The sequence below is a fragment of the Mobula birostris genome, chromosome 24 (genome assembly GCF_030028105.1).
Source record: "Mobula birostris isolate sMobBir1 chromosome 24, sMobBir1.hap1, whole genome shotgun sequence".
NCBI lineage: Eukaryota > Metazoa > Chordata > Chondrichthyes > Myliobatiformes > Myliobatidae > Mobula > Mobula birostris.
Window position 1 is genome coordinate 28,920,488 of NC_092393.1, and position 15,770 is coordinate 28,936,257.

General features: G+C 41.9%; 1 protein-coding gene across 1 annotated transcript in view; it reads right to left on the bottom strand.

Annotated features, from left to right (window-relative positions):
- The window catches only part of LOC140187165 (bMERB domain-containing protein 1-like), a 74,782-nt gene that overhangs the window by 3,778 nt on the left and 55,234 nt on the right, over positions 1-15,770 (bottom strand). Inside the window, exons 4-5 of the mRNA XM_072242179.1 lie at positions 14,568-14,682; positions 13,723-13,796 (exon numbers count right to left, since the gene is read on the bottom strand). Of these exons, the coding sequence (XP_072098280.1) occupies positions 13,723-13,796; positions 14,568-14,682 (189 nt within the window). The remainder of the gene's footprint in view (positions 1-13,722; positions 13,797-14,567; positions 14,683-15,770) is intronic.

Below are 15,770 nucleotides of genomic sequence, written 5' to 3' on the forward strand. Positions count from 1 at the left end.
GATTGAAACCTGCTTGAAGCAGGTGGGTATCACACACTGCTGAAGCGGGAGGTTAAAAGATCTCTCTGAACACACCAGCCAGTTGGTCAGCACAGATTTTTAGTAAGTGGCCAAGTACCCTGTCCAGTCCAGATAGATGGATATTGATAGGCATCCGTTAGTCTCGTGAGACCATGGATTTGCGCCTTGGAAGGTGTCCTGGGCGCAGGCCTGGGCAAGGTTGTATGGAAGACCAGCAGTTGCCCATGCTGCAAGTCTCCCCTTTCCACGCCACCGATGTTGTCCATGGGAAGGGCACTAGGACTGATACAGCTTGGCACTGGTGTCGTCGCAGAGCAATGTGTGGTTAAGTGCCCTGCTCAAGGACACAACACCTCAGCTGAGGCTTGAACTAGTGACCTTCAGATCACTAGACCGACCGACGCCTTAACCACTTGGCCACGTGCCACCCAGTCCAGATGCTTTCCATGAATTCAGCCTCCTGAAGGCAGCCTGCACATTAGCTTCAGGGAACAAGACCACAGGATCATCAGGGTATGTGGGAATTGATGATGGGACCTCCATGTTCTGATGGCCAAAGCAAGCACAGAAGCTCATGCCAAGTGGAGGGAAAACGTCTCTCAGATCAGGTGTAAAGTCTGAAAGAAAAGCATTCTCCTCACTATCTTGGATAAATCTGAAAGCATACAGAAGTACTACAAACAGAGCTTTGAAATAATTTTCAATTTCTTGTTGGTCCTGCCTTCCAACATTGCTATTACTCCCACGTTCTTTAGGACTTTAATCTATTTTTTGGCAAATCATCTCTCCTATAAACTGCTCTTCCAATACAAGGTGCTAACTACATGCAAATTACTGTCAAATTTGGAGCATTGTACTACAGGAGAGGAATAAGTGAAGAGGAAAATCAATTATTACCAGTGTCAATAGATTATATTTATTCCAAAGAGATGGTTGTCCAAGCTGAGAAATAAGTTTCATGTGTAGAAATAACAAATTTGTTAAGATAATGTGAAAACTTTAAAACCAAAAGCAAAACCAAAGCACTGTGATCATTTAAGAAGTGCAGGTAAAATGAACAATTTAGTGAAGCTGGTGTTTTAAAATGCCAGCCAGATTGTTAGCAATTTCTATTTAGTAGCTTCTATCAGTAAATTCTCTTTTGCAAAGTGTTTCTCTATGTGTACAAAACCATATAACCTGCTCCACTTTACAGAGGCAGGCAAACAACACACGGCAGGAGTGAATTAACTTCAGCCTCCTCATCACTGTCTGCATCCATCTTTTTCTTTGCAGTAGCCGCCACCCTCTCTTTGTCAGCTCCTGAACAGTAGGCTTGGCAGTGCAGTTCCTGACGAGCTGCAAAGATCATACCGTATACACAGGTTGTGGAGAGCCAAACAGAAAACTGGCTTCACAAAACAGATGCTTTTCTGTAACTGTGTATAGCTTCACTGTGATCCAATTGTGATGCCGCATATGAACTCTACACAACCAAGAGAAGGTCCTTTGTACTTCAAAAGGTCGTGCTTTTCAGAGAATATACAGTTTTAGTCTCTTCACTATAAAGAGAGTATAACATTTGGAAATGTGATTCTGGGCTCACTAGAACATTATCAAGAGTGCAGGTATGAAGAGACATTTAGATTAGATTAGATTATGAAGACACGCAGTCCTCTTTTATTGTCATTTAGTAATGCATGCATTAAGAAATGATAAAATATTCCTCTGGTGTGATATCACAGAAACACAGGACAGACCAAGACTGAAAAACTGACAAAAACCACATAATTATAACATAATAGTTACAACAGTGCAAGCAATACCGTAACTTGATGAAGAACAGGCCATTTAGCACGGTAAAAAGTTCAAAGTCTCTCGAAAGTCCCACATCTCACGCAGATGGGAGAAGGAAGAAAACTCTCCCTGCCATACCCGACCACAGTCCCACTCTGAGTCGTCCAAAAACTTCGAGCTCCGACCAGCTCTTCGACACCGAGCACCAAGCACCATCTCTGCCGAACGCTTCGACCCCAGCCCCGGCTGCCAGCAGCAGGCAAAGCCAAGGAGTTTGAGGCTTTCCCTCCGGAGATTCTCGATCGCACAGTAGCAGCGGCAGCAAACTGGGCATTTCAGAAGTTCCTCGAGATGTTCCCCCATGCTCTCACGGCTGTCTCCATCAAATCAGAATTGTGCACGTCCCCTATTTAACAATACAATATCATTTCACCGGAAAGGCTACGCATGCTGTGTCGTGCCGCCATCTTCTCCTCCTGCCATTTGAGAAGTTGCAGTAGGTCGCGATCACATACTGGAAGATTAGTGTACGCCCAAGGAGACACAATAATGCAAATGCTGGAGTCTCAGTGGAGAGGGAAGGAAAGGAGCTGCTGGCACTCTGGATCAAGACTCTGCGTCAGCTAACCACGCAGCTAGCAGGCAGCACGTTAGTGTAGCAGTGTAGCAGCTAGTGCAATCACCAATCGGGCTTCAATTCCCACCATTGTTTGTAAGGAGTTTGTGTGCTTTTCCTCCGACCACATGGGTTTCCCCTGGTTCCCTCACACATTGCAGAGACCTACAGTTAGCGTTAGTAAAGCTGTGGGCATACTATGTTAGCACTGGAACATGGCAACACTTGCGGGCTACATCAGCACAATCCTCGGACTATGTTGGCCAATGGCGTAAAAGACACATTTCACTGTATGTTTCAATGTTTTGATATACACTTGACAAATAAATTTAATCTTTAAAATTAAGCTCATCTTCACTGCCTAACAAAACTGGCTAGCAACCAAGACACCCACTTGTCGGCCAGGATCTTTGAAGAAAATTGAAATGTCCAGCTCTGAAGTTTCACTTTATGGGTGTGTGCACTGCTACATAAATGTGGTTAGCAACATTTTCAAAAGCTACTGGCAGAACATGCCTGTAATTTGTCTGCCTCTCTAGAAAAAAGTAAGTAAAAATGTTTTAACTTTTTAGTTCTTTTAATGAATAAATCACTTTGTTTCATAATTTAATTTGCTGGATATCCATGGTATCTAGTAGATAGACTGAAGACAAGCATTGAGACATGAGATCAGAAATGTTGGTTGATGAAACCATTACATTTTGGACCACGTCTGATTAACAATACTGAACAGCAGACATGATCCTTCTCAAATGAGGAAGCAGGACTACACAAAGACAGGCTGAGAAACGCTGAATGGTAAATAGACAGAAGAATAGACTTATGGCGAAACATAAGAAAAAAGGAAGAAAGAGGAGAACACTACCATGTTGTTGTAAGATAGGAATATGAGCAGCTTGGAAGAAATGTCCCATACCTGGGGTAAACTATGCATGCTGTACATTGGTAAACTATTTCTACAAATAATACATAACGAATTCCATGGAACGACCAGCATGAAATGTACAAATCAGAAATAGCTACAGACTGATATCAGAGTGAATAGATAAAATTATCAGTTTTTTACTTCATGATGTATTGGGTTCAACTGTGCAACTTTGAGACTGATGGCTCAGGGAGTGGCAAGATGGCACCAGTGAATAACAGCGGCATCTTGCATACAGTTCACAAAGCTACTTCTTTTACTTCCTTTTCCTTCAAGTATGACTCTACTACTAAGCTGCATGTGATTGGAACCTGTGATTTACAATTTGATGGAGTGTTTTTTTGTGCCAATTGAGTGATCTGGCACTTTGCTGTCTCCAAGGGAGTTCGGTGAGATTCTGAGTGAAATGTGCAGCCTAGAGGCGTGGCAGCCTACAGACGGGGCGGGAGTCCATTATCAACTCCATTGCCTCTCTCTGATCGAGTCGTCCAGTGTGTAATCCCATGATCGACTCCATTGCTTCTCTCCAATCGAGTCGTCGAGTGTGTGAGTCCATGATCGACTCCATTGCCTCTCTCCGAACGAGTCGTCGAGTGTGTGAGTCCATGATCGGCTCCATTGCCTCTCTCTGATTGAGTCATCAAGTGTGTGAGACCATGATCGACTCCATTGCCTCTCTCCGATCGAGTTGAGTGTGTAACCCCATGATTGACTCCATTGCCTCTCTCCGAACGAGTCGTCGAGTGTGTGAGTCCATGATCGGCTCCATTGCCTCTCTCTGATTGAGTCATCAAGTGTGTGAGACCATGATCGACTCCATTGCCTCTCTCTGATCGAGTCGTTGAGTGTGTGAGACCATGATTGACTCCATTACTTCTCTCCGATCGAGTCGAGTGTGTAACCCCATGATCGACTCCATTGCTTCTCTTCAATCGAGTCGTTGAGTGCGTGAACCCATGACCGACTCCATTGCCTCTCTCTGATCGAGTCGAGTGCGTGAGACCATGATCGACTCTATTGCCTCTCTCCGATCAAGTCATTGAGTGCGTGAGACCATGGACTCCATTGCTTCTCTCCGATCGTGTCGAGTGCATGACCCCATGATCGACTCCATTGCTTCTCCCTGATCGAGTCGTCAAGTGTGTGAGACAATGATCAACTCCATTGCCTTTCTCTCATCAAGTCGAGTGTGTGAGCCCATGATCGACTCCATTGCCTCTCTCCGATCGAGTCGAGTGTGTGAGCCCATGATCGACTCCATTGCCTCTCTCTGATCCAGTTGAGTGTGTGAGCCCATGATCGACTCCATTGCCTCTCTCTGATCGAGTCATCGAATGAGTGAGACCATGATCGACTCCATTGCCTCTCTCCGAACGAGTCGTTGAGTGTTTGAGCCCATGATCGACTCCATTGCCTCTCTCCGATCATGTCGTTCAGTGTGTGAGAGACCATGATCGACTCCATTGCCTCTCTCCGAACGAGTTGTTGAGTATGTGAGTCCATGATCAACTCCATTGCCTCTCTCTGATCGAGTCGTCGAGTGCATCAGCCCAACATCATCTCCATTGCTTCTCTCTGTTTGGGTCACTGGGAGCTAGGTTGAAGTCAACAAGGACGAGAGCAGGAGATGGGTGGGCACTTGGCGCCGTCTGCCTGCATTTGACCAGTCTTCCTCTCTCCCTCGCTAGATGCTGTCTGAGGTAAGTGCGGGACCCTTGGGGTTTCATGTTGCAAGGATTGATCGGTGAGGCTGTGGACTCATTTGAGGTTCATGGTGCATGTATTTCTAGATTCCAGCTACTCTTTATTTTTGCTGGTTGTAAATGGTTTCATTGGGGCGATCGATAAAGACAGCGGCACTTCAGCGAAGAATGACTCTGCATACAGCATGCCGTGGGCTAGCAGCTTGGCAGTGAAGTGAACTGAACTAAATACCACTGGACACCTGGTTTGATGTTTGGTATTCTCTGTGTTGTTCACCTGCTTTTTGCTGTTTGTGCAACTTGTCATTTTCTCACGCATTGGGTGCTTGGCGTTCTCCTGAACGGGTTCTGTGTTGCCTTTGTGTTTCATACCTGCCTGCAGGACGACCAATCTCAGACTCGTATTCTGTATACATATTTGATAATAAATGTACTTTGAATCTTTGAATTAAGAGTTGCTCTTAGGTCAGTTTTATACGCCACTAGTAGTGAAGTGGATACAAACCTGGTAGATTCTATTCAATTTGGCCTGATATGTCATAGACTAAGAGGCAGAGAGCACTGCTTAAAAAATCATTCATCTCGATCAGACTCTACTTGTGCATCCTAGACCAGCAAAACCCCAAAACAAGGATAATGAGCAGTTCTGTGAAGAAAACTAGATTGTCATTCTTAATAAAAAGCTGCTAATCACAGAAGTTCAAAATAATGTAGCAAGACAACGAGAGGCATTTAATGAAGACATAATACTAACGGAAGTGCCAAAGACCATTAATTTACCTATACTGCAAAGATAATTCATGATAGATATATACAGTATAAACAGAAGAAATAGTGCAAAAGAACTTTACATTCCTGGTCAGTACAATACACAGTGTAAATTTCAAAGAGAGGGGAAGAAAAATACAAAAAATAGGGCTATTGCCAGCATGAGGTGATATATCCTTATCATTGTTTCAGTGGCATTCCCACCCATGTGTGGTCATGGAAGGATCCTGTACTCTGCCCCTTCCCCACAGAGCCTTAGAGCAGGCCACACTGAGCTACAGTGTGTCCCTCAGTACATACAACTGCAGCCTGGCCTATGTAAGAGTTGGAGGCACAGTAAGGTGGCAACGCACACTGGCCAAATAATAGACATGGCAAGAGCAAGTGCTAACTTACACACATCACAACTCTCCTGAAGCAGAGCTCATCAAAAGGCAAGAGTAATGAAGATAAAAGACAGCACTGTTAAAGGGTAGGAGAATTTTTGCATATGATATTCTTGATGACTTAACCGCAACAGCAAATTAAATGACTTCTTTTAGCTTCAGGATAATTCCCAACCATTAACTTATAGGCAGTTGCTTTGTGGGGGTGTGACAGACAAATTAAACTTTACTATCTTTAAAACGTGGAGGATGTTTCAGAATGTTAATCTACAATGGCCAAGCAGATTCTTGAAGGAACATTTCTATACATCTGACAGTTTGACTAGGAATGGTGATTAGGAGCAATTGCAACTGAAGTACAATATCCAAGGCAGAATTTTCACAAACGAACAGATTAATCAGACAGCTGCAACACAAAACAAAGCAACTTATTAGTCCAGAAGTATTAATTGCCCAATCTAAGCAGAGTGTATACGGCATTTCACATTTATGTTTTTCTTATTAATTCCTAGTTTGTAAACTCCAAGAAATTGGTAACATCAAGTTAAGTATTTTAGATTTTTGGTGAAAGGAATGGAACAATCAATTTTGCTGTCCCTGCGATAACATCTGGGAATTATAAAGTACAAATTAAGTGATTTATCTGCTTTTCTGAAGCTCTTCTGCCCTTAAAAGGAACTTCCACAGCCCCCAATGATATTGTGATTTCAGTCACTGAAGCCAACGTACGAGCATCCTTCAGGAGAGTCGACCCATGGAAAACATCCGGCCCAGATGGGGTACCCGGCCGAATATTAAAGATATGTGCTGATCATCTGAAGTGTTCTTTCACCTCTCGCTTCGGCAGTCTGAGGTACCCACCCGCTTCAAGCAGACTTCAAATATGCCAGTGCCTAAGAAACACTTGGTAACCTGCCTCAAAGACTATTGACCAGCACTTACATCCACAGTGATGAAGTGTTTTGAGAGCTTGGTGATGAAACATATCAAGTTCTGCCTGAGAAATGACTTGGGTCTGCTGCAGTTTGCCTACTGGAGTAATAGGTCCACAGTAGATGCCATCTCATTATCTCTTCACTCAACCCTGGAACATCTGGACAACAAAAATGTATATATCAGGATGCTCTTTATCAACTGCAGCTTAGCATTCTATACCATCATCGCCTCAGATCTAATCATAAAGCTCCAAGACCTTGGCCTCGAAGGCTCTTGGTGAAATTAGATCCTCGAATTCCCCACTGCAGAGCACAGTCAGTTTAGATTGACAACAACATCTCCTCCACGATCTCCATCAGCACAGGTGTACCACAAGGCTGCTCTAATCACTTCACACTTATGACTGCGTGCTCGGAACAGCACCAACATCATATTTAAGCTTGCTGATGACACCATTGTCACATGCTGAATCAAAGATGGTGACATATCAGTATAGAGGAGGAAGACTGAAAATCTGGCTGAGTGGTACCACAACAATACCCTCTTACTCAATATCAGCAAGACCAAGGAGCTGATTATTGACTTCAGGAGGAGGAAACTGTAGGTCCATGGGCCAGTCCACCCAGATCAAGGGTGGAGAGGGTCAGCAACTTTAAATTCCTTGGTGTTATAATTTCAGAGGACCTGTCCTGGCCCTAGCATGTAAGTGCAATTATAGAGAAAGCACGGCAGCAACTCTACTTTCTTAGCAGTTTGCAAAAATTTGGCATGATATCTAAAACTTTGATAAACTTTTATAGATTGAGGGTAGAGTGTATATTGACTGGCTGCATCACAGTTTGGTATGGAAACACCAATACCCTCGAACCCTACCAAAACAAAATGGATAAAACCCAGTCAATCATGGGTAAAGCACTCCCAACTAGCGAGCACATCTACATTGAGCACTGTTGCAGGGAAGCAGCATTCATCTGAGAGTCCCACCACCCAGCATGCTCTCTTCTCACTGTTGCCTTCAGGAAGAAGGTACAGAAGCCTCAGGACTCACAACACCAGTTTCAGGAAGAGTTATTACCCTTCAACCATCAGGCTCTTGAACCAAGGTGGATAAATTCACTCGTCCCATCACTGAAAAGTTCCCACAACCTATGGACTCACTTTCAAGGACTCTTCATCTCATGTTATCAATATATATTTATTGTTATTGTCTCTTTCTTTTTGTGTTTGCACAATTTGTTGTCTTTTTCACACCAGTCAAATGCCCAAGTTGGTGTGGCCTTTCACTGATTCTATTATGATTGTTGTCCTATTATGGATTTATCGAGCATGCCTGCAAGAAAATGAAATCTCAGGGTTGTATATGGTGACATATATGTACTTTGATAATAAATTTACTTTGAACTTTGAACTTGAACTTAACTACACAGCACCCTTGGTTGACCTGTTTTTATTTACAAACATAAATATATTGCTGGGCATCTAGATTTCACATTTTCTGCCCAATGAAGCAGTGGAAGCTACCTCAGTAACTATATTTGAGACAAGGTTGGATAGATTTTTGCATAGTAGAGGAATTAAAGGTTATGGGGAAAAGGCAGGTTGGTGGAGATGAGTCCGTGGCCAGATCAGCCATGATCTTATTGAATGGGCCAGATGGCCTACTCCTGCTCCTATTTCTTATGTTCTTACGATGCAATCACGAAGAAGGCATGCCAGCAACTATTAGGAGTTTGAGGAGATTTGATATGTCACCAAAGACTGTTAGCAAGTTTCTACAGATGTACCACTGGGACTGGCTGGATCACTGACTGGTATGAGGGCTTCAACGCACAGGATAGAAAGAGGCTGCAGTGTTGCAGATTCAGCCAGCTGCATCATGGCACAATCTCCCCACCACTGAGTATATTTTCAGAAGCTGGTGCCTCAAGAATCCATCATTAAGGACCCTCACCATCAAGAATACATGCTCTTCTCATTGCTACCACCGGGGAGGAGGTACAGGAGCCTAAAGACCCATCCTCAGTATTTTAGGAACAGCTTCTTCCCCTCCACCATCAGATTTCTGAATGGTTCACGAAGTCGTGAACACTACCTTACTACTCCACTTCTGTATGATTTATTATTTTAGGAGGGAGGAGAAGATGGCGGCGCGATGCAGCGCGCGCAGCCGTTCCAAATGATATCGTGTGTGTAACTAGGGGCCGTGCACAATCCTGATTTGATGGAGACAGCTGTGAGAAGCACAGAGGAACACCTGGAGAAACTTCTGAAATGCCTGTTTCACTGCCGCAGCTACTGTGCGATCGAGAATCTCCAGAGGGGAAGGCCGCAAATCCTCAGCTTTGCTTGTTGCTCGGTGGCTGGGGCAGGGTCGAAGCACTTGGCAGAGATGGTGCTCGGTGTTGGAGAGCTGGTCGGAGGCTCGGAGTTTTCGGACGGACTCGGAGTCGGACTGTGGTCGGATGCTTCCAGGATGCTGCATCGGCAAGTTTGTGGCGCTGGAGGTTCACCGTCTGCGTGAGATGATGGGACTTTCGAGTGACTTTGAGGCTTTTTACTGTGCTGATGGTCTGTTCTTATCAAATCACGGTATTGCTTTGCACTGTTGTAACTATATGTTACAATTATGTGGTTTTTGTCAGTTTTTCAGTCGGTTTGTCATGTGTTTCTGTGATATCATTCTGGAGAAACATTGTATCATTTCTTAATACATGTATTATTAAATGACAATAAAAGAGGACTGCGTGTCCTCATAATCTAAAAAAATCTAAAAAAAAGCTTAAAGTATTTTTTTTTATACAGACGGCCCTCCTTACTCGTGGAGAATTGGTTCCAGGCCCCCCTGCTGATACCAAAAACACAGATGCTCAAGCCCATTATATAAAATGGCGTAGTATTTGCATACAACTTACGCATATCCTCCCGTATACTTTAAATCATCTCTAGATTACTTATAATGCCTAATATAATGTAAATGCTATGTAAATAGTTGTTATACTGTATTGCTTAGGGAATAATGACAAGAAAAAATGCTCAAACAACGAGTGCTGGAGAGAGAACTTCCGGGCTATCCCGATCCACGGTTGGTTGAATTCGCGCATGTGGAACCCGCGGATAAGGAGGGCCGAATGTACATTGCACTGTCCCACTACCACAAACCAACAAATCACATAGAATATGTCCCTGACCGTAAACCTGATACTGATTCTGAACCCTGTTGTAACCTGACAAGGGCCTGTGTTATCTCATTCCCTTCACGGCCAGTGCAAGGGGCCTGTCTGTGCACCATTGACCTAATTGAACACCTTCCAAATCTGTGATTTATTACCCATAAAAGATGAGGCTAAAAAGGAATGAAAGGCTATCAGCTTCAACTCTCCTACAAGTAATCCAGTGATCTGACTTGGAAAACTAAAAAGTGATGCATACAGTCAACAGGTCAGGCAGCATCTGTAGAGAAAGAAACAGTTTCTGTGTCACATCTGAGAATCTTCTACCGAACTTAGAAAGAGAGTAAAACATTTTCATATCTGAATAATAACTGTTTCTCCTTCCACAGACACCACCTGACCTGCTGAGTGTTTCCAGTATTTTCTGGTTTTTTTATTCAAGTCAGAGAGACTTTGTCAGAACTGCAGCTTGTTCAGTCTCACTGGGTCCAAGACCTCCTGGTTTCTAATCATTAGCATTATGAAATAGCACAATTGGTGAGGGACAACAAGTGCCACATTTGGCACTACTGCCAAAATCCTGTAAATGAACTAATTAAAATACAACAAAATTGTGCTGGCTTGATTTAACATGAAACTCATTTGTATACGGCTGAACGCTGGAGTTTCTGTGCAGCCAGGTAACAGGCGAGTGAGCATGGGTGTGATTGCCAGGAGCACACTGGGAGTTATGTAATTAAAGACGGCTCACATAAAAGGTAAAGAATGACTCTTAAGAGTGATGCTGAAGTGAATAATGTAAGATTATCTTTTTTTTTGCTGGGAGGAAAACAAACTAATGTGGCCTATCAAACTTATCTAACTGATAGATTTAATGCACAACAGTAATGAATGAGTTGGTCTGACCACTGGGCCAAATTATGCAATGAATCTTAATTTTAATCATCCAGCCACATTAACAGTAATGCATGCAATGTGTAACTTCATATTAAATTTGGTATTATTTATTTGGTACGTCACCAAAGACAATCACCAATTTGTACAGATGCATTGTGGAGAATATTCTAATTGGCTGTATCAACATCTGGTAGGGAGGTGGGGGGCACTACACAGGATCGAAATAAGCCGCAGAGTGTTGTGAACTCATTCTGCTCCATCATGGGCACTAGCCTCCCCAGTATTCAGAACATCTTCAAGGAATGATGCCTCAGAAAGGTGGCATCCATCATTAAGGACCCTCACCATCTGGGACATGCTCTCCTCTCATTGCTACCATCAGGAAGGAGGTACAAGAGCCTGAAGGTACACACTCAATGATTCAGGAACAGCTTCTTCCCCTCTGCCATCCAATTTCTGAATGGGCATTGAAGCCATGAACACTACCTCACTACTTTATTGCACTACTTATTTAATTTAACATATTTAGCTTACTATACACACATTATAATTCATTGTTTTTTATTATGTATTGCAAGGTACTGCTGCCGCATACAATAAATTTCACAACATATGCTGATGATATTAAAACCAATTCTGATTCTGATTCTCATTTGATGACTTGAATCAATTTTGAAAAAACTCCTACACTCTTAAGGGGCAATATAAATGTTTAACAATGTATCAGCTGTGTGAAAACATTGGGTCATAACTTGCTGCCAGCTTAACTCTCTTATATTCACTGCTGGAATCCACACTAACCACAGAGTTGCTTTTTCTAGATCCATCAATATTGACTTCTTGGTTAAGTATGGCCCTGGTTTAAATTGGTTAGACCTTGCAAGGTGTCAGGCCTTGGGTGATTAAATACTATTGTGTGGGCATGACAGAGAAAACTCCAAACACTGAAATGGCAGAAAAACGCTGATAGGTAGCAAAGCCATGTTAGCCTCCCCAAAGCTTTACTGGCTGTCAAAGCACTCAAAAGCTATAAATATTTCTAAATTCCACTGTACATTCAAAAATATTCAATGACTATTGAAAATTAAATAATTAGCCATTTAAAATATTAGTATGTTACTTAAATCTTTAACAAATTTTTTAAAAATTGAAGAAAGCATAATTATTTTTTAAATGCAAATTTGTTGCACTTACCTTTTTCCATTGCAGCTGTTCCCCAGCATAACTACTGGGGAATTACCACAAACTCATGCTCTGCTGGAAGAGTGAAATAAATACCCTTTGGCCATTCAATATTTCCATCAAGAGAGCAAAGGGTTGCCTCCCATATCAATTTCCATCCTTCCCCGCAGTTTAAATATTTGATATCATCTGACTGACTTCCTTCCACGGAGCACGTTTCAAAGGCAGTTCTGCATAGTCTTTCCATATGCTACTTCAGCTACCTCCTCCATCCCTATATCTCACATTGCTTCCTTTACTCATCCTACTCTGGCCATTGGTGAAACCTCAGTTCCCAACACCCAACATTTGTGTGAAGAATTTTTATCCACGTCTAATCTCTAGAATTCTGTCAGTGCACACTCTTATGCCTTCAACGTCAAAACTATCTTTTAGAACAGACTCAAAACCTGACATGGAGATTCCTGTGTGGGACCAATTGCTAAGTTACTGTTAAAATTTACTAATATATGCAAGATTTACATCTGACAATCTCAGTAACATATCAGGAAGCAAAAAAAAACAGCAGGAATGTGTGGAAATCTGCACAAGAATCAGAAGGAAATGTAGAATTCATATCATGTACATTTTGTGAAATATGTGTATTTAAAATTCAACCTATTTCCTATATTTTGAGTAGATTAAATATACCCTGCTTCAGAACATTTCATTATTGAAGAATTTCCATTTAAGATGAGTCACTCAGATGCTAGAACGTTAGATGTGAAGAAACAGAAATTTCAGTGCAAGGCCCAGTGAAGGATAAACATATAGAAACATAGAAAACCTACAGCACAATTCAGGCCCTTCAGCTCACAAAGCTGTGCCGAACATGTCCTTACTTTAGAAATTACCTAGTGTTACCCATAGCCCTCTATTTTTCCAAGCTCCATGTACCTGTCCAGGAGTCTCTTAAAAGACCCTATTGTATATTTTTAAATGCATATTTAAATACAAGAAAGTCACAAAATGGTAGGGCAATAATTCTGTATATTGCTGCAATCCAAAATTCCTCCCTGGGCAGCAGCATTATGATGAACTGTCATGCATTCTTAGATAGAGATCAATGTAATGATCCAGGAAATTTGACTTGTATATTTAATATTTTCGATCTAAGCAGTGTTACCCATAGCCCTCTATTTCCACCTTTTAACGAGTGGAAAATACACTTACTTATTCCCATTCCCCAAACTCTTGATTTTTTTGCTTCATTACTCGAAGTCCATTCCTTTATTTACGTTTGCCTCAGCAATGTAAAATGGAGAGGGGGGAATCATCAGCAAATTGACAAACAGATACCTACTTGATTTTTTAGAACAGGCCTTTGATAATTTTGTCTGCAAGAAATCTGCCATTTCTTTGTCTTCTTCTCTTTCTCTATGATAAAAAGCAATTAAGTTTCAAAATAATCATCAGACTAAAACAACATATAGATTTATTCAACATTGTTGATAACTCACACCTCATATTTAGACCATAAGACCATAAGACACAGGAGCAGAATTAAGCTATTTAACCCATCGAGTCTGCTCCACCATTCCATCATGGCTGATCCTGGGTCCCACTAAACCCCATACACCTGCCTTCACACCATATCCGTTGACGCCCTGACTAATCAAGAAATTCTCAACTTCCACTTTAAATATACCCACGGACTTGATCTCCATTGCAATCTGTGGCAGAGTATTCCACAGATTCACCACCATGCTCTGGCCAAAAATCACCCTCCTTACCTCTGTTCTATAAGGTTATCTCTCAATTTTGAGGCTGTGCCTTCTAGTTTTGGATACCTCCACCGTAGGAAACATCCTCTCTACATCCACCTTATCTAGTCCTTTCAACATTTGGTGGGTTTCATTGAGATCTCCCTGCATTCTTCTAAACTCCAGTGAGTACAGGCCCAAAGCTGCCAAACCCTCCTCATATGTTAACCTCATTCATTCCCGGAATCATCGCTGTAATCCTCCCCTGAACTCTCTCCGATGACAACACACTCTCTCTGAGATGCGGGTTCCAAAACAGTTGACGAAACTCCAAGTGCGGCCTGACTAACGTCTTATAAAGCCTCAGCATTATGTCCTTGCTTTTATATTCTATTCCCCTTGAAATAAATCTTACATATTTCTTGTTTAAATGAAGTCACTGTACCTCAGTCGTTCAAATTCAACATCATCCACAAGGAAATCTCTTGTTTCCACCAATTTATGGATCTGCTGCAGTAATTCTTCTTCCTTTTGCTTATCCTCATTTGATTTGTCCTTATCTACATGTTAAATGATAATAATTGTTATTTTAGTAGTAATTATACTAAAATGTATTGAAACACTCTTTAATGAGAATGATTTTCAATCAGTATCTGAGTCATATGAATCAAACTTACTCAATTTGACCCATAGTCTGACAACAATTACCTCAACTGTGGTGTCAATGGAGGTAAGACATGGATTTACAAGTACCCATGAATTAACAAAGGACAAAAAACCTGATGACTTAGTGGGGAGCACCCTCACTTCTGACTATATGTGTCCCACTTAATAGATTTGTACAAAAGTCAACTTACATAGTGCAGTATTGAACAGGTCTTGGATGTAAAGCTAAACTGATGTCTTGTTTGTTCTTGAAGCTAGATGCAAGTTATATCAAAGAGCAACGGGCCAATAATCCTTGGTGAAAAGGTCAATGTTTATCCTACATGAAGCAGATGATTCACACTACTGTTTGTGGGAGCTTGCTGTGCACAAGATGGCTGCTACAGTTATGGAAACTGTGGGCACGTAATTTTCAGCATTAGAAGAGGATAACATATCAGCCATCCAAAAATGATATGGGGATGGAGACTCACAAAAATTAATGTAATAGTAAACAAGAAACTAAATACTATTGAATAAATTAATGAAAAACAAGGGGCAAGGAAATAGTGCAGGAGAGTGACAGTGAAGTAGATCAGCCATGTTCTCACTGAATGGCAAAGTCTGAATGGACTGCTCTTGGTTCTAGTTTTTATAGTCCTTCATGTTAATGCCAGTTAAGAGTAACAAAGTCTCAGGGATAATTTCACTTCTTGGTTTTAGAACAACCAAGAAATCCTAAAAACCATAGATTGATTAGCCTAGAAAATTACTAGAATCTTAAGTTAATTTGGCGATGGCTGCCATTTGAGAGTTTGTACATTGTGCCATCAGGAGGCGGTAGTGACTTGATGGCGTCCAACACTAACAATGCCTGAGTCAGATATTTTACTGACTGGTAAACTTGCCATTCAGGAATCCTGTTGTTACCTGGCGGAGGATGAAACGAGAACGAGAAGGATACCAGTAATTAAAATATAGGGGGTGGGAAAGAAAAGACAGT